This window comes from Serinus canaria, chromosome 3, assembly GCF_022539315.1.
Source record: "Serinus canaria isolate serCan28SL12 chromosome 3, serCan2020, whole genome shotgun sequence".
NCBI classification, from domain to species: domain Eukaryota; kingdom Metazoa; phylum Chordata; class Aves; order Passeriformes; family Fringillidae; genus Serinus; species Serinus canaria.
In genome coordinates, this window is record NC_066316.1 from 13,763,048 (window position 1) to 13,785,982 (window position 22,935).

Consider the following 22,935-nt stretch of genomic DNA (forward strand, 5'->3'; position numbering starts at 1 on the left):
CCAGCCTAGGGACTTCAGGCCCTGGTTTATCCCCTCGTATCTGACATGCAGCTGGAGCTGTTTTGTGTTGGCATCTCCTAGCCTTTCCAGGGAGAAACACACAGTAATGCATGTGCAGCAGACATTTTTTAAGAAAAAAAATCAACACAAACCTGACAGATGAAAAGTAATTTTAGGTAAATTCCAGCACAAATGAGGAGAGCCTTCTAGGAACAAGGGTTAGGCAGACTTTCCAGCTGCATTTGAGCATACCAATGTGCTGGTCTCCTAATAAGGCAGAACAAATACATTGAGATAAATGAGGGCTCTAAATGTTCCTCACTGCATTCATAATCTCAGGAATAATCACATAATGATTCCTGCATCATGTGTTGGCATAAACTAGAAACAGAGCACTAAAAACCACAAACTTACTTAATTACAACACATTTTCCTTTTACAGAACACTGGTTTTCCAAGCACTGCTGCTCTAAAATAACAAATATAGACAGGTAATGGTTTTAAAACCTGCTACTTGCCTGCTAACCTTCCCTAATAATTTTACAAACTCAGACATACATTGCAGCTTATGTTCTAAACTAGGAGAACAGTGATGGGGAAAACAACCAACCTACCAGCCGGGAAAACAAAACAGCTTTCTGAACATTTTTTAAAATATGGTTTGGGAAGTCCAGGTGTCATAATTCTCTTTCTTAAAAAAAAAAAAAAAAAGAATCTGGTAAGCAGTTCATCAAATAAACATGCCTTCAGCACTAGATAATTAAACTAGTTTTAAAGGGAAAACAGTTTACATGTATTATATATCATCTTTTACAATACTGTTATAAAAACTCTAAACTGACAAGTTAAACTGACAAATCAGTTTAATACATCAGCATTATCCAACAGTTTATTTCTAATAAAAATAGCACATGAAAAAATGCTTGTGCTTTGAGTTTATTCTTCTTTATTCCTTCCTTTACATACAAAAAAATCAAGACAAAAGTACCCAAAACGCAGCATTTCTGCAAATAGTGACTACTGACACCCAGGAGTGTTCCTAGAACAGGACGGTTCCTAAACCAGGAGAGCTTCTAGAGTCCCAAGGGCTCGGCAGGAGCCCTCGCTCAGCGCTGCTGTTGCAGGTAGCCCTGCAGCAGGCCCTGCACGCGAGCCAGGATGATCTCGTTGGTGCTGCTGCACTGCTCAGGGCCGTACGGGGGCTCGATGCTCAGCACCCCCGCCACGCTCAGCGTCCTGCCCAGCTCCCCCTGCTCGCCCACGGGGATGTGGTTTGTCTCCAGCCAAGTCTTCAAGGCATTCTTCCTCTTCTCCAGCTCCTCCGCGCTGTAGGTTTGGCTTTCCTCAGGCGCAAGGATGCGAGCGAGGCGCTGCTTCATGTCACTGTCCCCCTCCTGCAGGATCTCCACCTCTTGGACAGCGTGGCCCATGACGAATGATATGGATCCTTTCTCGTTCTCTGGGAATGTTGCCAGGACAATGCTGTCAAGGAAAGAAGATTTTGTAAGTTCCTGTTTTTAACTAAAGACTGAGAAGCAGCCTCCAAGGTTTTGGAGATACGAGCTCATTAGCATCATCAGCCTAACCCAGGTATTTAGGCAATACCCAGCATTTTCCTTTGAAAAGCATGCTGCTATACCCTTAAAATAGTAAAAATGTGGGGCTCTGCAGGGAATTGCTGGTCTTGAATTTGAAACTACTCTAGACAATATCAAGCAGAATATTAATGTACACTTTGCTTCAAAAAAATAAACTCCAGTCTGGAAATCTAAATATTTTTGTGCAGCTTTCTCACCACTGCTGAAGAACCTAAAACGTATCAACATTCAGAAACAGTGATACCTTCATACATACATCACTTTGAATGCTGAAGGCAGCTGACAACACCAGAATCTTTTAATGAAAAAACAGTCATATTTATTGATAATTGCCAAAAGAATGTATTTTTTTAATGACTGTTGCCAGTTTATGAAATGAAAATACAACAGAGCACACTACAGAAGGCTCAGGCTCACATTGTAGAAGCATGGTATTTTCCCAAGGGCACCTGCATCCCAGAAGTCCTAAGATGCAAATAGGAAGGCAGCTGGTTATATTTCTAGGATCTCTCCTTCATATATCAACAAAGAGCATCAGAAATCATTTTCTTCCTCTTTTGGGAAGCAAAATTCCAGAACATGATGCCAGTACTTCACTAGCCTATTACTGCCACCATTAGTGAAAGTAATGGTTTTTCTGGGGGTATGTGTCCAGTGAGATATGCCTTGATTTCAGCCTGGACCATCACTCACAATAGAATCACTCACAGCTGCATGCACCTTCCTTACCAGAAAAATAGGAAACTTCAGGAGATTATTGGAGCTACTTCAGGGCTGAAGCAACAACCAATTCTTCTGAAACACATCAGAAGATGGTTTTAGTTTTTCAGCCTCCAGCCTGTGTTCATGTGGGACAAGCTCACATCCAATAAGGTATCAAAGAGCTCTGGCAGCAAGGGGACAAATTTCTGCATATTCCCTGGTGCATTTTGCCTTTCAAACTCACTTTCAAGTTACTCACTTGGGATACCAGAGATGTGTGGTACCAGTTTCTGTCCAGTGCCCCTGATTTTCCCTGCTTGCTCTCCAAAGAAGCCTCAACACCTTCCTGGATGTCTGGCTGGAGTGGAAAGCCAGGCAAGAGCTCTGAACAAAAGCTAAGGATTTCAACACCTAAAGCACTGAAAACACTCCAGCACTCCAAAGCAGGGTTTGGTGTATTACAGCAACCTTTAACACATTGTTAAAGATTGTTGAGAGGTAATAGTAATATGTAAGTTAATATGTAAGTTTTAAATTAGAGTAAGTCACTTGGAATTATAACACTGTGTGATTTAATATGCTGTTCACTTAGCTTTACTTGCTTAGCATGAGTAGCTGAGTTTGCTGAAGCCTTGGCTGCAAGCTCTGAACTTTCACCTTGAACACATGCATTCAGCTGGTAGAGAGCTGATTTTTTAGCAATTCTCCTAGAAGATGGCACAGTGCTGAGTTTTGAATTTACAGTGAGAATAACATTCCTAGCATACTGATATTTTGGTTGTTGCTAAGCAGTGTTTATTCTAAATCAAGGACTTTTTAGTTTCCCATGCTCAGCTAGAGATGAGGTGCACAGGAAGTACAAACCAGAAGATAAGGAGGCTGCAGTCATCAGCAGAAACTGCAACTTAACAAGATAACATGCCATTTTTATTGCAAAAAAGTTTGCTTCAGCCTTGGAATCTTTTCTCCTCCTAAAAATCTTACTTTTCATAAAAGCTTTGGTACTTACGTGGCAGAAACTGGGTCAACTGTTAAAACCCATCCTTCATATTCATGTTTCTCAACTGCAACAACTTTCACCAATTTATTCACATACGTTTCCCAGTCTAGAGGGCTTTTTCTCTGCCAGTCATTCATATTTCCTACATCCAAAACCTAGAAAAAACACAGATCGGTCAGCAGATGCAGTCAATCTTTTTGGTTGCTTTTTGTGAAAAACGCCAATCACTTGTTTTTAAAATTTTAAAAGGGCAATAGTAATAAAATGGTTATAAAAATAACAATATAATTAGAGTAATAATAAAAAAATTGGACAGTTTGGATTAGGACAATATGAGACAATAGAAACAAAGAGTTACGGATGTCAGGGTACGTTTTTCTGGGCAGCATAAGCCCGAAAAAGTATACACGTTAACAGAGGATTAACCCTTAAAAACAATAGCCTGTTGCATATTCATACACTTCATACATGATGCATAAATTCCATTCAAACAAAGGATTCTGTCTGGTCCTCCTCAACTTCTTCCTCATATTCCTAATGGCATCTTCATGGCTGAGAGAGGCAGGAAGAAGTTAGTTTCTTCTGATAATGGGGCAATAAATTCTCTTTCTCTGAAAGATTAGGTGTCCTGGACCTGCTATCTCGGTGGGACTCCTTTCTTTAGAAAAAAAGCATCCTACATAGCATAGATTCTATTTTAACCTGATGTTATGACTTAAAACTAAATTTAACACACTACTTAAGAAAATTAATACAGCATAACTTTCTAACATAACACATATTCATTTTAATATTTGCCAGAAGCCAATCATTTTTCACACTCTTCATGTCAGGACTGGGTTTACCTCCATGTAAAGATTTGTCTTTAGCAAAATTTGCCCTTTTTGTTTTTTTTTTTTTTTTTTTTTTTTTTTTTTTTTTAGAGCAGACATTCACACAAGTGGTTTGTAAAAAGCTGCATTTCTGTAATTCCTCACAGATTCTGCTTATTTTTAAAGGCACACAGCGAAGCCTCAATCCCCACTGTTCTGGTAACCTTAAGCTTTCCCGTTGCATCCAGCATTCCATCTATAGCTCTGCTTTGTTACAAAACCTTGGAGGTAAAAGTTCAGCGCCTTTGTTTTGTGCACTGGAGCATCAGTGGTGCCCGAGCCCTTCCGCCGCCTTGGAAAAGCGCTATCCTACCCTCTCCTCACCCCCTGCGCTGGAGCACCAGCAAGTGCTGTTCCACTCTTTTCCCCCCGTCCAGCATTCCCAGCCCAGCATTCCCCCCGAGCGGGGCCACAGAGCGATGGGCGCAGCGCGGTTCGGGGAGCACAAAGGGCTGGAGGGCGCTTTGTTCCTCGGGAATGCCTTCCCGGCAGGAAGAGCCTGCACAGCCCAGCTGGGCGGGGGCAGGAGCCCCGGTTCCCATCCCGCTTTCCCGCTCACCGGTCCCAGTTCCCCTTCGCGTTCCCGCCGAGGGCCCCTGGGAGCTGCCCCGGACGGCACCGCCGCTTCCTGGCGCCGCCGCCGAGCGCCTTCCCCCGGCCCGGGTTACGCACCAGACGCTCCCGTGCGGAGTTTTACAGCTGCGGGGGGGGGACAGAAATGACACAGGGGTTTGCACGCATCAAGCCGGGTCGCAAAACAAGGAGTCGGGGGGGCGTGTGGCACTTCAATGTCGCTGCCTTCTGGCCCTCAGGAGCTGGATTTGCTCCTGGGATGCTCCTGCTGGCGCGGCGAGATTGCAGCTTGGACATGCGAGGCCGTGCCTTGTCCGTGTGTAACAGGGGTAGATGCAGGCTCTGTGCATCTGCTACATAAAAATAAGGCATTTTTGCTTCCTGGTTGTTGGGTTGCTTTTAGCTAGCTTTGCCGTGTCGCCGTGAAGGTGGGAAGCTTGATTCCAACACCCACCCCCACCCCAGCCCTGCTCTATTTCAGCAGCACGCATACAGAGCTTCCTATGGATGAACCAAACAAGCTGCTAGTCATTGATTCGGTGATTTGTTAGGAATGAGACAGTCATGTTTTGAAGGCTTAAAAGAGCTATTTCCTTTTTTTATTCTTTCTTTCTGGGGGTCTCAATTCAGGCCCTCCAGTACTACAGGAATTGTGTAAGAATGGCTTGTGCCACTCCATTCAGCTACTGCTTTCAGTCACAGCTCCATTCAGCTACTGCTTTCTTTAAGTCACAGCTCGTTTATTAGAAAGAAGGGATAGCAAATCGAATAGTTTTCACCCAGAACAAACACTGGCCTGCACTCCAGCGGTAGCTACGCACCAGCTGATGGGGATATCACCTCCAATACTGAATGCGTCCAACGGTTGCTCCCACTCAAGAGATGCCAGGACAGAAAGGCCCCGCTGGCTTTACTTCCATCGGGCAGATGATCACCTGCAGCACCAGAACGGGGACTCTGCTTTCTCAGGAAAAGGCTCTGCTGTTCCCACTCATTCCTACTCCTATTTCAGGCCCCAAGTCCCATTCAGAAGCCCGCCCCTCGCGCATGCGTGCCTCCGCGCGGCACGGGGGAGGCGGGGGAGCAGGCCAGGGGGCAGGCGCGTGCGGCGGCGCGTGCGCGCGGGCGGCGGAGCCGTCGGGATGTCGCGTTACGGCCGCTATGGAGGCGGTGAGAGCTCGCGGGGGCCGCGGGCCGCGGGCGGCGGGCGGCTGCTCGGGCGGGAAGTCGAGACGGGTCTGAGAGAGAGGCGATTACCTCGGGGAGCTTAGCGACCGGTGGGCGCCGGTGGGGAGGGGAGGAAGGCGATGCGGCCGCCGCCGCCGTTGTCGCCGCCGCCATTTTGCGTCAGCGGCCGTGGGGGAGGGCGCGCGGCTGGGCGCGCGGCGCTCGCGGTGAAGGCGGGAAGGGACCGCGCGGACAAGATGGCGGCGGCCGGGGGAGGGCGGGGCGGGGGCTGAGCCCGCGCCCGCTCTCGGCGCCGCGCTGACCCCCGGTCCGCTCTCGCAGAGACCAAGGTGTACGTGGGGAACCTGGGCACGGGCGCCGGCAAAGGCGAGCTGGAGAGAGCCTTCAGCTATTACGGACCGCTGAGAACTGTGTGGATCGCCAGGAACCCGCCGGGGTTCGCCTTCGTGGAGTTCGAAGACCCCCGGGATGCTGAAGATGCTGTCCGTGGACTTGACGGGAAGTACGTGTCCATTTCACATGTTGGCCGAGGCTTCTGAGAGAGAAGGGGGCTGTATCTCGCTGGTCCCTGTGCTTTTGTAGTTTTGTCATGGACTGAAAGGTTTAACCCAGACCCTTCGTGGACGTTGCAGGGTAATATGCGGCTCCAGAGTCAGAGTGGAAGTATCCACAGGGATGCCGCGCCGCTCCCGCTACGACCGGCCCCCAGCCCGCCGCCCTTCGACCCCAACGACAGATGCTACGAGTGTGGTGAGAAAGGCCACTATGCCTATGACTGTCACCGCTATAGCCGGCGAAGGAGAAGCAGGTACGTGAGGGGCTGGGGCGACCGTGTTGCTTCGCCAGCTCGCTTTTGTGTAGTTCTTGTTAGCAAAGAACACAATGTTACACCAGTTTTCTTTAAACTTTAACGCTAGAATAAATGTATAGGTGTATATTACAATTTGTTGCTATTTCTATCAAATGTTACTATTTTAATAATCAACCTGGTCAAAACCTTTCAGGTTTCTTCGTTTGAGTCAGTCGCCTTGATTCAGAATGTCACGAGCCTTAAGATTTCATGCTGAGGCGCCTTGCAAATCCGACACTTAAGATCCTCCTAGACCTTGAGGTGATCAGCATAAGAGGCCAGATCCCCTCGAGCCATCTACACGTAGCTTCACCTTATTCTTTAAGGGCAGAAAATTTGAGACGGTGACCGCCGTAACAGTAAATTTGGCTTTCAATTGGGGCCCCCCTCCGGTTTAGAAAGAGGAACACCAGATTGACCACATTCCCACCTAGAAAAATCTTCTTGCGTCAATCAAGCCTCACCCTGGCTCATTGGGCTGTCAGTTTGATCGTCGTTAGATTGAAGAGAACACCTACCTAGATGCAGCGCTCGCCTATAGATACTTCTAGATCGTCTAGATCTGCTAGACCTTGGGCCAAAGAGGGTCGACCTGCAAACTTGCAAGGTTTATTTTAAATACGCATTACAGTGTTTTCTATTCTAATGTAATTCTGCAATGTAATTCAGCTTTTAACATTTTTCTAGGTAGTAAAAATGCTCAAGACAAGTAGGCCCAGACATTTTTCCAACTGACAGATGCTAGTTCTTTAGTTGTCTGAAAAAAGTTTTGACTTCAGCAGGGCCTCACCCATGTGGGTTGCTGCAGCTGTCTACTGATACCGGTTTTTTCTAACCTAAACCCAGGTCCCGGTCTAGATCCCGCTCGAGGTCCCGAGGAAGAAGGTATTCCCGGTCACGCAGCCGCAGCCGTGGTAGGAGGTGTGTTTGAGTTTGTCTTTTATTCCTGTTGCCTTCTTTTGCCTAGAAAAAGCTGCACTTGAACAACTCCTGGAATTGCTTTCTTTTCAGGTCCCGGTCAGCTTCCTATCGTAGGTCCAGGTCTGTGTCTCCTCGTAGGTCTAGGTCCGTGTCTCCCCGCCGGTCCCGGTCGGGTTCCTTGAAGAGATCAAGGTAATTAGTACTAATTTTTACTGTGTAATTTATTTTTTCTGGTGTTTTCTTGTTTTAATTAGATTCGAAAGGTATTGGATAGCAGGTTTCAAAGAAGTCAGCCTGCTTTTAAAAGTTTCTGATAATCCCAGTTAAATTCACAGACATGCTACTGAGTTTTGAGACCATGCCTTGAGATAGGAGCATCTCCCATAATTGAATTTCTTTGTCTAAAATGTCTAATGGTCATGTAGGTCTGAAGTTCACATGTAGATATCAATTTATATAATGCTGTAATTGTCATCATTTCTTCTTGAGTTTATTTATTTTTAATTTATTTAATTTTTAATTTCAGGTCTAGATCGAGATCCAGATCTAGATCCAGATCTGTTACATGGCCCCGGAGCAGGTATGTGACTATAAGTAGTTGGTAAAAGTTGCTTAGAAGTCTCGCTAGGCTCTCTAACAACTGTTAAAGTTTTTTTCCAGGAAAAGATGTGTTTTTCCTCCACTAATCTAGGGTCTGTAGATTTAAAAAGCAGCACAGAAGATTGTTCTGCCTCTTTTTATTCTTTTGCACACCACTAACATATAGGTCACCATAATCATCAGAAATACTAGTTTGATCAGGTTGCAGTAACAGCTAACAAATGTAGAATTAGTGTCAAAAGTTTCTTTTTCTTTGTGTAGCACACACAGGATTGGGATTCTTCCCATTATTTTTCTGAGAAACCAGGATGCCCTTCCAGTGGTGTGTTTGTTTTATTGTCTGCAGCCAGCAAGTCTTGAAGGGCTTGCTGGTGTCCTGAGCGTTACAGCTGCAATTCTGCAAATCAGCTCTGTTGAATATCAATGGCAATCTACAGGAGCTGATTTTGATTTGAGATAAACACCTGTCAGAATTATTTTGTACCAATAAATGTGTCACAAGAGTAACAGATTCTAAAGGAATGCAGGATGCTATTTGTTCCCTTAAACTTCACTTGATAGTAAGAGCAGCCTGTGCTTTATGGAGCCTTGTCCTGGCAGCAGGGCTGACTGCATGTCCTCAACAAGAACAAGAGTAAATAGAAATTCTCCTCTGGATATGGAATTGCTTATGGCCCAGCCTATCCCTGTGCCTGCTGTGCTGGTTTTAATGGCTGCTCTTGGAAACAAGGAATAGTCAACCATGAAGAAACACAGGAAAATAGAGGATAGCTTCAGCTAAAGGGAGCAGGTGGAAAAGCCCACAGCTGAAGATGGCATTTTCTGGGGATGGACAGCAAGCAATGATGGGAGTTTTAAGGGAGAGATGAGGACCAGATGGCTTAGTTAAGAGCAGAAACTCACACAAATAGTCCAGAAGCTGGTAGGGAGAGAGGAAGGTTGCCCAAGGCAGTAGAGCAGTGATTTTCTTTGGCTGGGTACCCTTGTGGCTAAACCATGTTGAACCTTAGTACTGTTGTTCCAACATGACTTAGTCATGGCTTACCACTGTTCACTGTCAGTGATGAGCCACAAACAGCTACAGTCAGTAGAATCTCAAAGAGGAAAACATCTTGATTTTACCACCATTGTTTTCTCTTTTTGGTACCATGCTGGTTTTCTGCAGGGTTAAGGATACTTGTAGTGACACTTCTGGACTGTTGTGTGACACTTTGCATTGTTAGTAGGGATTAAGTGACTGAGGCATAGGAAGTTACAGATGTACAACCAGCCAGAAATGGCAGAAAAATTGTGCTTATGTAATTGAAAATTATTTCTTTACAGAAGAGCCCAAGGAATGTATTGCACCCAGAGACAGGCTCTGGGTTTGTGAGGGAGACCAGCTAAATGAATACGTGACATTTGCTGGTTTGATAGTGTCACAACACACATCTGGAAATTGTTGTGGAAAGCCTTGGATGTGGAATGTAGAACACTATTGGGGGAACCTCAAAATTTCGATGAGGCTTTCAGGCAGTATTAGTGTTCCTGTGGTGCAGCAGCCTCAAAGGTGGACATTTTCCACATTTTTTTTAATAAGGATTAAGTTCAAACGTTAAAAAAAATACTTGAAGTAAGTGGATATATAAGATGAACTTCACAGAGAAGATACTTCTCGGAATGAGCTGTCTGCAACTGCAGTGGCAGATGTTGTTCAAGTCTAATAAAACCTGCAAGTGTAGAGCATGGTTTTTTATTAGCTCTCTGAAAATACTGGTCAGGATTTTGGTTGTTCCTGTGTTCCTGCCACCTGCATCAGCCAAACTGGTCATCAGCTAGGGACCAAACCAAAATACAGAGCAACATGTGCAGCATCTGTGTAAAAAGAATTCTTTGGAAACTTGGCAGGCAAAACCCTGGAAACTTGCAGGATTCTGTGTATTCAGCATGAGAGTGCTCATCCCACTGGGTGTTAATCCTACTGTCACAAATGTGGGAACCTGCATGTTCTGTTTCCCTGCTGAGCTGTGTTTTTTCTTGCAGGTCTAGGTCTCATGGCAGATCAAAGTCTGGCTCACCAGCTAAGAGGTGAGCACACATACATAGAGCCTGCAGTAGCATCTCAAATTTAGGTTTGCATGATTAACCGAGCCTGGTCCTCTAGAAGAATATGCCCCTAACATGAGTCCCCAGCTAATCTCTTTGTGATATGACAGAAATCACAGCATTTCCTCTGCAGCTCTTTGGAGTGTGTTCCTTACCTGTCTCTGGGTTTTCATTAACTCTTGGTAGTTTCCAACATAGTACTAATTTTTTGTGCCTTTGTGCCCAGTTCTGTTAAATTTTTCTATCCTTCAGATAAAGACCTTGAGCTCTGTTTATGCTTTTCATAAAACAGCAGTCTGGTGATGTTGCTTTTCTCAAAGCCTCACCTTAGTACGACCCCTTGTGTTTCTGTCTGCTGAAGAAAGTTGCTTAAAATGCATCTCCAGGCAAAATAAATGGAGAATCCCTGTCAGAGTAAAAGTTGATCTGAAAACTACCATTGGAAAGACCTGCCTAGATTCCTGTAATTTGCCTTCTGATAGGTTGGGGTTTTTTTTAAGCATAAAAGTTGATCTGACATTTAAGCTGCATTGGTGCTGTTCTGTTTTGGCAGCCGGTCAAAGTCTCGGTCACCATCTCCAAAGAGAAGGTACGTTGGTCTACTAATAGCATAGACTTCGTAGTGCTGGCATTGTAGTGTCTGCACTGATCTCTGCTGAGTTTGACTGCTGCTTATAGGAAAGTACTGGAAAGGTATTTTGCTGAGATATTTCACAGCAATAATGGTGTGGTTGTTGCTTTCCATATGGTAATATGTATATCTGGTGATAAATGCTCAGGGTTATGTAGCAGCGTCTTGTTGTCTGCTCCCCTGTTCCTTTAGGTTTACTGACAGTTTTATTGCACAGAGACTGATGAGCTTAAAGCATAGAATAAATGTAGGAAATCAGCTTTCAGTCTCATTAAAAGCTGCATTGACATGGAAGATCAGGCCTGTGACATTCACTGCTGTTAAATTACTTTTTATTTCAAGTAAGTCAGTAAATTGTTTTCTCTCTCTGTGTATATGCACAGAGTAATGTGTAGAATATGTGGAGTGACAAAATCAGCAGCATTTTTTTCCCTGATTAGAATTTTTTAATAGTTCATTTTTATAACTTTAGTGTCAAACAATCACAAGGGTATGAAAAAGTGCTCCTAAATGCTGAGTGATCATCATGATAGGTTTTGACAAGCTGCTGTATCAGAACAGTGAAGAAGTATTTTGCCCCTTTGGAGGTCACTATAAGTAATACCCTTTGGATGGCCTTACAGTGATCTCATTTTAAAAATAACAGTAAAGAAAAAAAGTGTTATCTCCAGATCATTAGCCCGTTAACTTTTGTCAGTAGTGATTGGTTATTTTATTTAAAAAGTGCTTAAAGGGAGCCAGTCTGGGTATACTCCTGTTGCTTTTTCCTGTATTTGTGATTCCCAAGCAACTACTGAAATGTTAATTGTGGATTGTTTTCCTTTCAGCCGTTCACCATCAGGAAGCCCTCAACGAAGTGCAAGTCCTGAAAGAATGGATTAAAGTTATGAAGTTAATCTTTTAGGAAGAAAGTTATTTTGCTTACATTATTATAAGGGATTTTGTGGTGTCTTTGTAAATGTAAGAATGTAGATAGAAGAGTATATCAACTAAAATTTGGCATGATCTGGGTCTTCTGAGTTAGTCACACCAATAGACTAGCACAGGTCTCTTTTTATTGTATGAATTAACTTCCTGTGATATGAAAATGTGGGACTTTTTTATTGGCACATTGAAATAAAATGTGTATTTTTAACTAAAACTTCTCTGTAGTAACCCTGTTGCTTCTGTTAACGTTTGGGTAGTTTTAGCTGTGTGCCATGTAACGTGGATGAAAAATGTCTAAAATGGGAACCACTCATCCCAGCTGGTGTCTTCTCAAGGTAGTCACTTTTCACATCTACTGTTCAATGGTTTTCGGTGAAAGGATCAGTTCCTGCTCTTCTTGAAATGGAATTTAAAATCCATCTCTGTCTGCAGACGGATAAAAATTTGCACATGCCCGTTTCGTTTAGTGGGCATTCATTTTTCTGTCTGATCTGCTTATTCTGCAAAGCTCATTCTCTTGTGTTCGACTGTTGATACCAGATGCCTCAAAAATCTAAGGATAAACTTTCCTCCAAAGCACATCTTTTAAGCAAATAACATCTGCAGAAACCCTTAAAGATAATAGAAATTATTAATAACTTGACAATTGCTACTTTGACTTGTTGCATTTTTTAATTCTTTGGGTTATTGATGTAAAGAAAACTCTTTAAAGTACCTCAAGGTGTGTTTTCCTTTTTTGAGGGAAGATCCTTAAAATTAAAGATTATCAGCTGCCCTCAGGAGTTCTAATCTTCACAGAAACTGGTATGGTTGTCAAGCAGCCCATATCCTGGACATGGCTTTGTTGAATGATCCCAATTTCTTACAGCAAATACACAACCTGCAGAAGTCATTATTTGTGTATAGGTGTATCAAATTGTCCTCATTCTATATGAAGGAACTGCATGATAAAGCACTTCAACACGGATCACAGCAAGGGACTGACAGCAATGTTGGACTGTGAACAAAAAGCTGGTAGGCAGAGGGGTGAAAACCATCTTTTTGCTGGGATTGGCTGTCTAGCAGAAATAAAGGCCAGTTTCAGCAGCAAGTAAGCACTGAAACAGAAAGCCAGGCCTGTTTGAGCTTCCAATGAAATCTATCAGCAGTTTGCTTCCACTGTGTAAACCACAGCAGAACAGCTTAAATAAAGTTACAAGATGATTTTTTACAGGTGGGGTAACACATGGTTTTCAAGAAACAGATTTCCTGTTAATGACTGCATGGAGCTTTTCCGGGGGAGGAGGCAACAGTCCAGATCCTGAAGGTGCTATTCTGCTGCAGCATCCTCTGGCCTTTATTCCTGGTCCTCACTGTGCCTGGATCCTCTCTGGGGCTCACCATGGCTATTGGTGTTCCAGGTGGATTCTGGCCCTACTCACCAAATCCCACCGTGGCAGGGCTGACACAAATGTTACCCTGCAATGATTTACCCCAAATGCCTGAAGTGTGTGATACGTGTCTGGAATATTTTACTGGTTGTGCATTGTGTACCTGGTGAGAGGCATACGTACGCCACTGCTCTGGAATTTCATCACCTTTTCTTTTCTGTACTCTGAAGACAAACCTGCTCCACAATAAACCTGCAGACTGACATGACAGCTCTACTGGTACCTGTTTTTCAGTACCCAGAGACACTGGAAGACTGAGCAGCAGAGCCTGGGGTCTCTCTAGGGGGCTGGGTTCCTCTAAACCCAGATGTGAGAACCTGAGCAAGGAGTGGGGCTGTGCTGGTGCGGGCAGCCACTCCAAAGGACAGCCAGCACTTTGTAAGGTGCAGAGGGGGAGCAGTGACAAAGATGATCCATGCTTTTGTGCAGCTGTGCTGTCCAAAACTGAGCTCTGGCCTGAGTTTGGTAGGATTTCACCGCAAATTCCCTACAGTGTTTGTGAGCAGTTGGAAAAGATGCCCTGACACAGGGGTGCGTTGTGGGACTGGTGCTGCTGTGACCCTGTGCCTCTGGGCAGGATGTGCACACCCCACACAGGCTGGCTGGGGGTGGGGGGCAAGGGAAGTATATCTGAGATCTCCAGTGTGGTGGGCAAAACCCCCTCTCAGGGAAAATGGGGTTCCCCTGGTTTCCAACCTGGTGTTCCCTGTTGGTGGGCTTTGTTCTGCAAGGGATACCAGCCCTCACAGACAATGTGACCTGCACACGCAGGATAGTAGTGGGGGGCTGTCTTTTGGTGTCAGGGTGGCAGAACTGACTGTGACAGGGCTGACACATTTGCAAGCCCAATGGCCAGGCACTTCCCCTGGGGGCAAGGGTATTCCTGCATCTCTACAGCTGAGGAAGCATAGTGAAGTGCTGCAAGCCCTGGGTGCAGCAGCATGGCAGTAGAAGGTGAGGCACAGTGCCTAATGCAAGGACTGTCTGCCTGTTTCCCTGGGGAGGGGGCTATCAGCTCCCTGATAAGACAATCCTGTCATCCCCTGGCCTGTGCCAATTTTTCTGAACCCTCAGAAACATGGAGGTTTTCATCACATAGTTCCCTGATAAAAGATTTTGGAGATTTCATGTGGAAACAGAGTGTTAGGATGATGGGTTTTCTCCTGCAGTTGTCTATTCAGGACTAAATGGGTGTGGCCACTTTACTTCAGCAACCAAGACAGAGCATAGGAGTTTAACCAGAGCATCCAGGGCAGTCAGCTGGGATAATCCCAGCACACTGTCCTCCTCAAAGCTATCCTGCATGAGGTCTGCACACCACTTAGAAAGAGCACTTTGATGGAAGGAGCAGATGTAACAAACAACCACAACTGCAACAGCCTTCCCACATGCTCCACATGAATATTACTAGATATTCCCCTGCTGTAGTTGAAGCTGTGATGTTGTGCCCCTAAACAAGGTGTTTTCAATGCATTTTTACTGCAAAACAAAACCCAATGCCCAGGGTGAGAGGCTGGACAGAATGTGAGACTTCTGCACAGACCAGACAGCAGCAGAGGTGGTGACAGGAGCTAAAGCCAGCAGAAACCACATGTGAAAACCAGAGAAGAGGGTAAAGGATCCCAGATCAGATGCATCACCCAGGGTAGTTGGAAAGCTCTGTTTGGCACCTGGCAGGATTTCTGGCTCAGCTGCTAGAGGCACTTACCCCTCTTAGTGCTGGGAGTCAGCAGCCCTTCTCAAGCAGTGTTGAACACGAGCCACGTGGTATGGTTGTATTCCTCACCTGGATGGAGCAGGACCTTGGGGAAGTGAGGCTGGGGAGAAGCAGCAGCACATCAGTGACTGTGAACACATTCCATGGGACCGGAAAGCATGGCTGCATCCCTTTGTTATTCCCAAGGCATATTCCCACAGCTCCCTCCAGCCATTTCCAGCAGCAGTGTGTAACCTCCCACCCCTTGCCAGTGGGCTGAGTGGGTGAGTCCCAGCACTGGTTGAATCCAGGCTGTGAGGAATGATTCAGATATGAGAGGATGTGGCAAGGTCCCAGTGGGGCCATCTGCTCTAGACCCCACACCTTTGGGAAGGTGAGCTGCACAGGGTCAGTCCCTGCTGCGCTGACTGACCCCTGTCTAAAGCCACTGTGACCTGTGCCTGCAGGTCACACCTGTCTGGTGTGTCTGCAGTGCTCCCATGACAAGCAGACTCTGCTCCTACAGTTAGGGCCCCAGAGACATGGAGGGTGGTGGGGGTATGTGCCCTGCCACAGGACCCAAGTAACCCGTGGGAGGGGAATGGACAGCTCACCTTGTTAACGGCATCGGGCCAGTTCTGGGTTTCCAGGCAGAAAGCCGAGTGCTTGGGGTACGTGGCACCACCTTTGCCCTTCAGGGAGCCATCCAGGTGGTTCCCAGTGTAAAACTGGATGCCAGGCTGGGTGGTGTGAACCTCCATGGTCCTGCCGGTGGGCGGGTGGAAAACCCTGTGGAGATGCCAGTGGAGGATGACACGGGACTGGCTGAATGGGCACCCCCTGGCGCCAGGGGTGGGGACTCCTGCCAGGGTCCCAGCCTACCTGGCCGCAAGGTGTCGATCCCGCCCCTGATGCAGGCAAAAGTTGTGGTCAAAGCCATCCAGGTGAAACTTCTGGAAGTGCTTGCCCAGCTCCACAGGCTGCCGGAGATCAAATCCAGTGCCCTGCACAGCGGCCACTTCCCCTAAGCAAGGGGAACAGCAGGCTCAGCCACTCAGACACATGCCAGCAAAGCCTACCTTGTCCTCCAGCATAGCTGGCAGCTTCTGGGTACACTGCTGTACTTAGCAGGGACAAAGCACAGACAAGGAGCAAGAAAATGCATGAAAGTCGGTATATGTACAAACCCAGCATTTTCTCCCTTGTCCTTGTTAAGACTGCTATGGGCATAGAGTGTCCTGTGATAAAGCAGCACAAACAACCCCAGGACATGGTAAGCACAGTGTAAAACAGTCACCCCAACTCAAAGGTGAGGGGTTTTGCATGGAGGGCAGAATAAATGCCTTGGAAAAAAAATGAAACTGTTCCAATTCAGGCACTTACCTAAAATACAGCAGGTATTGCACACAAGGGGTCTGTCTTTAATAATTGCACAAATCTTATTTTCACCCCAAGACTAAGACTACCCACACAAGAAGGAACTGCAAAAGGCAGGGGTAGGAAGCTGACCACAACTAAGATGTGAAACAACTCCACGGTGAAAGCAGCAAGGAGAAGTGGGGCACTGGATTGGGTATGGCCTTAAGCTCTTCCCCTATCTGTCCACAAGCATGGCATGCCAAGCTGAGCAGAAGCCACCTGGACCAAAGAATCTATTCCTCCAGGTGCCACAGGGAGCTTGTCTCCTGGATGAACCCACAAAACTGCCTCACATCCCATGTACCTCTGGCCCCAGAGGCTGCTCCTGCCTGCTCCCTGGGGCGGGTGTTGTACCTGGTTACCAGCACCTGGCTCTACCCACCCTGCTCATGTGCAGTGGGACTGCACCCAAAGGTGAGGGCCCTGCTGTGCCTGGGGTCCCCTGGCTGCTGGTGTGTCCCCCTTGCCAGGCAGTGCTGCTCCCCACACCCACCAACACTGCTCAGAAAGATCACTTTCACCTGGTGCCACAAGTGCTGCACCACCTACCAGTAGGGATCAGAGTGTTGTCCACAGGCAGGTAGGAATCTGCTTCAATGGAGATCTCGTGGTCATAGACATCCCGGGAGCCCTGCAGGAGGATGGGAAATGCTGGGATTCCTGTTGTAGCCTCTGTTCAAGCAGCCCTAAGCACAGCTGTGAAGTGATAGTCCACAGTGGTGCCCCAGCTGATCTGGTAGTGCCTGGAGCACCTCCTGGCCCTCATTCCATCTTGATCTTGGGCACAGGACAAAGGTACTAGCCCGGGCAAAAACCTTCATGGGCCCTAGGAGCTGTAAATCCCACAGGGATGAGGCCATCAGTCGGTACTTGTACCTCACTGAGGGCTACCACCCTGCAGACTGACTAGTCAAAACATGCTGGGTACTGAGCACACAGCAGCAGGGAGAAGGGGAAGGAAGCAAGCAAGGGGAAACGCAACCCATCCTGCTCTCTCATCTGCATGGCTGCAGGGGTGTGCTCCTCCTCCTCTTCCACAGCCTCAGGAATGCTGGCAGGGAACCTGCTGGGCTGGAAGGGGAGCAGGCTCAAAGCTGAGCCTTCAGGTCACTATCTAATCTGAGCAGCAATTTCGTGCCCAAAGGTCTCCTCTTCCTCTGGAACACACCTGAGCTGCACACTCAAGTGTTGTTATTGCTGCACCCTGGGAGCACCAGCACCAACAACTGCACAGCCATTCTCAGGGCAGCAGCCTGGGCACGGCTCCTGCTCAGAGGGGCTGAGCTCTCTCTCACAAACACTTTTAAGGGCCTTTATCTCACACCCAGGTGGGATTGCACTGTATTATCCTATGCCTTTGCCCAGCCACACTTTATTTCTCAGATCCTTTTCCTCCAAGCCCAATTATAAACTGTGAGATTAAATAAAACACAGCTTTAATTCACTGTCCATGTGGTTGACATGACCCTGTACAGGTGTGCGGGAGCCCTCTGCATCCTGCTGCTGCAACCTTGCTAGTCTGCAATCCTGGCTATCTTACACCCCCTTCTCTGTGATGTTTCTTCTGCCAATTTCGATCTGGGTATTTTGGTGCTGCCACTCCAGGCCCTGATTTCAACCTGCATCACCCTCTCAGAAATGCCAGCAGAATACAACTAAGAAATGCCAGGCCGCCACTAGGGCATGCCAGCTCTGCACCTCCTCCTTAGTCTTCCCAAGGGACGAGGAGAGAGCAAAACTCCCCAGTTACACACAAAAGGAGAACCAACATGCTCAGCTGGATGTCTCTGTTCAAGAAGCCCTGAGACAATGCGTCCTCAGCTGAGATCCACATGATTCGGTCCTGTTCCTGCATGCAGCTCATGATGCACAGAGAGAACTTTCATTGCTGCGTCCCCAAAACCATGATGTGTCTCCAGACCAGCACATTGGTGCCAATGACCATCCCATGGGTCCCCAGGCTTTCTTCCCCTGCACAGTGTGTCTCCATGGCGCCCATCTCCCCACACTTACCTGCCCTGCCAGGTTGAAGTACGAGTGGTTTGTCAGGCTGATGGGAGTGGTCTTGCTGGTCTGGGCCTGGAAGTTGATGGCCAGCTCCCTGCCACTGAGGGTGTAGGTGACCCAGACTTTCAGGTTACCAGGGTAGCCTTCCTCGCCGTCGGGGCTGAGCCGGAAGAAGCGGACGCCATTCGGGAGCACCTCGGCGCTCCAGAGAACCTGCACAGAGCATGGCCTTGGTGGGTCAGGAACGGGAACACAGTGCCCTTCCCTCCTGCCCCAGGCTGGGCTAAAAACAGGGACAAAAGGCACACAAGGGATGTTGCACTGAAACAAAGGCTTTTTCAATCACCTTTCCAAAGAAAACACAAGCACTTGGTTAGCCAGGACCACCAGCAGGGTACAAGCTTTCCCCTGAGCAGCCAAACAAAGGAGGCAATTTGGCAGTCTGAGGGGGGTCTGTTCCAGCCTGTGTTATGCCATTCCTGAGAGTCCACATTTGATTTTTGTCCTGAAGCTGGACTTATCCCCCTTTCCATGGATTTTCTCATGTGCAACACCACTTCAACAAGCTGCCACCCAGGCACTGGCTTCTAGGACAGTGTAAGAACACACTGGGGGCTCCTGCCCAGGGGCTGGGGCTGGGTTAAATGGTACCAGGTATGCTTTCAGACACATCCAGAGAGCTGGGACCTCTCCGGTTCTTGTCCCTGCCAGAGGCCAGCACCAGTGCCAGTGCTCAGCCTGGAGCCAAACATGCTGGCAAGGGAAGCAAGCCAGCACACTGTACACAGCTACCCAGACAGCCTGTTTGGCCCTGGCCATGGGCCTCATGTTGGGAGGATGGATGTGCAACAAGAGGCTCTCTGAAGCGTCACATTTCCCTGAGGAATGGTCAGTGTCTAATCAAAGTGGACAGATTTAGGAACAGAGGCAAGCTCAACGCTGTTGAGCTGATCCCTCTCGTGTCCTACACAGAGATCACCAACATGGGACATGGTGAAAAGCCAGCATTTTCACCAAACACAGAACCTGAGAGTGACAAATACACCTGGCTGCAGAGTAGGCCCTCCTACACAGCATGCAGTTTGACTGCAGCTCCCATGGCTACAGTAAGGATGCTGTGAGTTTTAAGTATGAGTTTCTATTTAAGTTCTTTGAAAAAAAGCTATTAAAGTCCAGGAAATTTACAGGTATCATTGGTTTTTTTTTTTCTAAGATAAGAGAGTTATTTTCAAAAATCCCCCAGCAGCGTGGTCATACACTCCAGCCCTGTAAGTGCAGCTGCAAGATGGTCTCATCAGACCACACGCTGACCGCAGCACTGATGTCTTCAAAGTCAGGAAAAGCTCAGAAGATGACCAAGATAATCACAGCCAAATGCCAGTATGTGGTTTTTGTTAGGGTTGACCAGTTAGGGCTCACTGTCTCTGAACAGTGACTGTTTCCTGGCTGGAGGGGGTCTTGGGCTGGTGTCCAAGCATGCCCTGTGGGCCAGAGGACTCTGGCTGGGAGATGTCACTACCTTGTCCCCAACAAGCTGGTGAAACTTCAGCAGGCAAGCAAGGTGAAGAAGCAGAAGAAGAGACCACATACCCTGCCTGCAGAAGACAGCCTGGAAGCCCTGGGTGTGAGGAAATGTATGTTTTCAGCTACAGATCACAGGTGTCAGGGTGTATAAAGAAAATTTAAACCAACCAAACTGTCTTCTTTGGGGATACAACAGCCAAGCTACCCCCAGTACTCCTTTTTTACTAAGGCTGCTGAGAAGCATTTCATCCCAACCTGATGCCAGTTCACACTGTGATTTTTTTTCAGGCACCCTGGCTTTTTTCCCCATCAGCCTGGATTCTTTTCACCAAAAAAAATCCCATTAACCCCATGAAAGCAGTTGCACCAGCACATTCATGTACTCTTTGGGGGAAATGGTGGATCAACTACTTGCTGCTTACAAATGCATTTGTTCAAACAAAACCCAAGGCTTCAGGAAAGCAGAGACTTCTGAGCCTGCTCTGCAATGGAGCAGGGTTATCAGCAAGGCTTTCAAGAGAAGAGATCCTCCATTGCTCTTACCATCTGTACACAAACACCTGACTTGAGCAGCAGCTCTTGGGAGGCCAGAGAAAAAGCTGAGTGCCCTGGGGCCAGGGATAGGTTGTTTCCTCTCAGGAGGTCATAGGAGAGGGCTGGGAAGGAGAGACAGTGATCCTGGATCCTGGGGCATTTTGCAGGTCTGATCTAATCCCCCTCTGCTGTGAGTCAGAGTGAGAGCCTGGGAGGCGTGTTGCAGGATGAAAACAGCACTAAAGCGGGCAATGCAATGACTGAATCTGCAGCACCACCCTTCTCTCACCTCCTTGCCTGGGAGCGCTGTCACAGGCAAGCAACAATGATAAGTTTCTGCAAACTCACGTCCTTCTGACTCTAGGAGGAGCTATGGGCAGGTAACAGCCATGAAACTGCAGGTGGAAATGAGTCTGCATGGACTGACCACTGTTCCCCAGGAAACTTTTTTTGGGCACTTGCACAATTCCATGGTGCACTCCAGGATGGTGCAGCTGGTACCTGGGGAGCCTCCATTGCTCCTGAGGGTAGGTCCTCACTGTCATGTCCCAGCCTAGGCAGTGCAGAAGCAGCACCTTGCCCAGAACAACCCTGAGAGAACTCAGGGGCTCATGAGGCTCAGGGCTGCAGTCACACAGAGGAAGCACAGCAACCCTCTGCTTGGCATCCAAGGATTACATAAGTGAGTCCTGCAAACTCAAGCAAAGACAAGCCTACCCAGCAGCTTGCAGGATCTGTCTCACTTCCCCCTGTTTCTGCACTCACAGCACTTTCTGAGCTGATTAACTCAGTAACCTGATCAACTTAGTAACCACCAGAAAATGCTATAGGGTTCAGGGGTGTCGACATCACACGCTCATTCCACAACCCCACAGGTTGTATGCTGACAGGACACTGGGATTTTCACCTTGTCAAATCCCTTGGCTCCTCCGTGCAGGCTGTTGGGCCCGTTATTGATGAACAGCTGATACTCCTTCCCTTCCACGGTGAACTTCCCATTTGCAATCCTGTTGGCAACACGGCCCACGACAGTGCCAAAGAACGGGTGCTTCCCCGTGTAACCTGGACAGAGAAACAGCACACCGTTAAATAGAACCATGGAATAGGATGGGCAGTCTCCAGGACCTGCCCATCCTGCTTATGGACTCAGAGTGTCTCTCTCTGCTTCTCTCCGGTGCTAAAGAGGTGACTGCAGTCCCAGCGTTTCACAGGACACAGAGTCATGAGCATCTTTGATTAACGCTGCTTGATGGGATCTTGTATTCTTTGCAGATTTGAAGAAAAGGCCTCTGTCACTGCCAGTTAAGGAATGACTCAGAGTGGTCCCAACAGAGTGACACACGCCACCAGAGTCCCTGTTCCACATCCACCACAGAGCCCAGGAGAGGCAGCAGAAACTGTATCTCTTCAGCCCATGATTGGAGGGGGGGACGCCTTACAAGCAGATCAGGCAGTGTGGCAATAAACCAGTAAGTGGTGGTTAGTTAAACTGCCTGACTGTGGGTTTTTAATTTTTTTTTCAAAGAAACGTATTAAGACCCACCTTCCAAAGTGTCAAATCCTAGGACAATGTCTGAAAACTGCCCATCCCTGTCTTTTGTCTCAAGAGTGGTGATGATGCACCCAAAAGACAGGATCTCCACTTTCACGCTGTCCGACTGTAAGACGAACTTCTCCACCTCTCCGCCTCCCTCCTCCGGAGGCATCCGCCCGAACGCCTCTCTGCACACTGTCGTCATCACTCCCTAAAAGCCGGCCACCGGCACCTCCGGCGGGAGCCGCAGCCCTGCCCGGGAAGGACGCTCAGGACGAAGAAGCAATGGCGACGGGAGCGGACCACTCCCAGCTCCAAAGGGCAGACAGAACAACCCTCGTTCGCTTCCCGTGCGGGGCGGAGCCGCGCCGTGTCCGGCGGAGCGGAGCGCTGAACCGTTGTGGCCGTTCAACGTCGGTCAGCGCCGGGCAGCAGCCTCCGGGAGGGGCCGGGGGCAGCGGGAGGGATGCGGGGGGCAGCGGGAAGGATGCCGGGGGCAGCGGGAGGGATGCCGGGGGGAGGGAACGAGGCTGCGGGCAGCGCCAGGCCGGGCAGCCCATCCGCCACCTCGCAAATTCGGGGCCCGAAGCATCTCCGCCAGCAGCTTCTCTAGTCCACTTGCATCACACCGATAAGACTTTCACGGCCCGCGCAAAGCGTGGCACGATAAAATGCTGTTTCCTCAGCTTGTGCCCTCCCTTAGCCCCCCCATAAGAAGCACAAGGCAGCGACTGCTGATGATGCTGTAAATCAGGCTCAGGGCATTTGCTGTCCGGGTTGCTGTTATTAATAAAGCTGTGGCTCTGACCCAGACTCCATTAAAAATCACCATCTTCTGAAATAC

The 22,935-nt window shown here is 47.9% G+C and overlaps 3 protein-coding genes across 12 annotated transcripts; 1 reads left to right on the top strand and 2 right to left on the bottom strand.

Moving 5' to 3' along the window:
* Positions 1–920: 920 nt before the first annotated feature.
* Positions 921–6,122, bottom strand: GEMIN6 (gem nuclear organelle associated protein 6). Of its 8 annotated transcripts, none has more exons than XM_050972237.1 (4): positions 5,567–5,706; positions 4,845–5,098; positions 3,310–3,455; positions 921–1,482 (listed from the first exon to the last, which is right to left on the bottom strand). In XM_050972237.1, the coding sequence occupies exons 3-4, from the start codon at positions 3,435–3,437 to the stop codon at positions 1,107–1,109; spliced, it is 504 nt and encodes a 167-aa protein (XP_050828194.1). In that variant the 5' UTR covers positions 3,438–3,455; positions 4,845–5,098; positions 5,567–5,706; the 3' UTR covers positions 921–1,106. The 8 variants fall into 8 exon arrangements, with proteins under 8 accessions (XP_050828194.1, XP_050828193.1, XP_018776584.2 ...); XM_050972236.1 differs by having other exon boundaries at positions 4,732–5,098; XM_018921039.3 differs by lacking the exons at positions 4,845–5,098; positions 5,567–5,706 and adding an exon at positions 6,003–6,122.
* On the top strand, positions 5,573–12,161 carry LOC103821327 (serine/arginine-rich splicing factor 7). The gene is given in 10 exon segments (XM_009096172.4): positions 5,573–5,915; positions 6,255–6,435; positions 6,566–6,645; positions 6,648–6,741; positions 7,630–7,704; positions 7,795–7,896; positions 8,231–8,284; positions 10,327–10,371; positions 10,943–10,978; positions 11,848–12,161. Coding segments are annotated over 10 exon segments (1,065 nt in total). The 3' UTR covers positions 11,903–12,161.
* Positions 7,706–22,489, bottom strand: GALM (galactose mutarotase). 3 transcript variants are annotated; one of them, XM_018921038.3, is made up of 8 exons: positions 22,101–22,488; positions 21,465–21,619; positions 18,506–18,712; positions 17,042–17,123; positions 15,956–16,097; positions 15,688–15,862; positions 15,086–15,194; positions 7,706–7,881 (listed from the first exon to the last, which is right to left on the bottom strand). In XM_018921038.3, exons 1-7 carry the CDS (start codon positions 22,294–22,296, stop codon positions 15,117–15,119), a joined length of 1,035 nt encoding a protein of 344 aa, XP_018776583.1. In that variant the 5' UTR covers positions 22,297–22,488; the 3' UTR covers positions 7,706–7,881; positions 15,086–15,116. The 3 variants fall into 3 exon arrangements, with proteins under 3 accessions (XP_018776583.1, XP_018776582.1, XP_009094419.1); XM_018921037.3 differs by lacking the exon at positions 7,706–7,881 and adding an exon at positions 11,336–12,827 and having other exon boundaries at positions 22,101–22,489; XM_009096171.4 differs by lacking the exon at positions 7,706–7,881 and adding an exon at positions 11,336–11,885 and having other exon boundaries at positions 22,101–22,487.
* Positions 22,490–22,935: the final 446 nt, after the last annotated feature.

Excerpts from the sequence above, each read along its gene's own strand:
- GEMIN6 (XM_018921039.3), bottom strand. The coding sequence starts at position 6,086 with ATGGCGGCGGCGACAACGGCGGCGGCGGCCGCATCGCCTTCCTCCCCT. Across the intron at positions 3,456-6,002 it reads CGGTCGCTAAGCTCCCCGAG|GTTTTGGATGTAGGAAATAT; the intron begins GTAATCGCCTCT and ends TGTTTTTTCTAG. Across the intron at positions 1,483-3,309 it reads GTTGACCCAGTTTCTGCCAC|CATTGTCCTGGCAACATTCC; the intron begins GTAAGTACCAAA and ends TTTCCTTGACAG.
- GALM (XM_018921038.3), bottom strand. The coding sequence starts at position 22,296 with ATGACGACAGTGTGCAGAGAGGCGTTCGGGCGGATGCCTCCGGAGGAG. Across the intron at positions 21,620-22,100 it reads AGGATTTGACACTTTGGAAG|GTTACACGGGGAAGCACCCG; the intron begins GTGGGTCTTAAT and ends TTCTCTGTCCAG. Across the intron at positions 15,863-15,955 it reads GATCGACACCTTGCGGCCAG|GGTTTTCCACCCGCCCACCG; the intron begins GTAGGCTGGGAC and ends GCATCTCCACAG.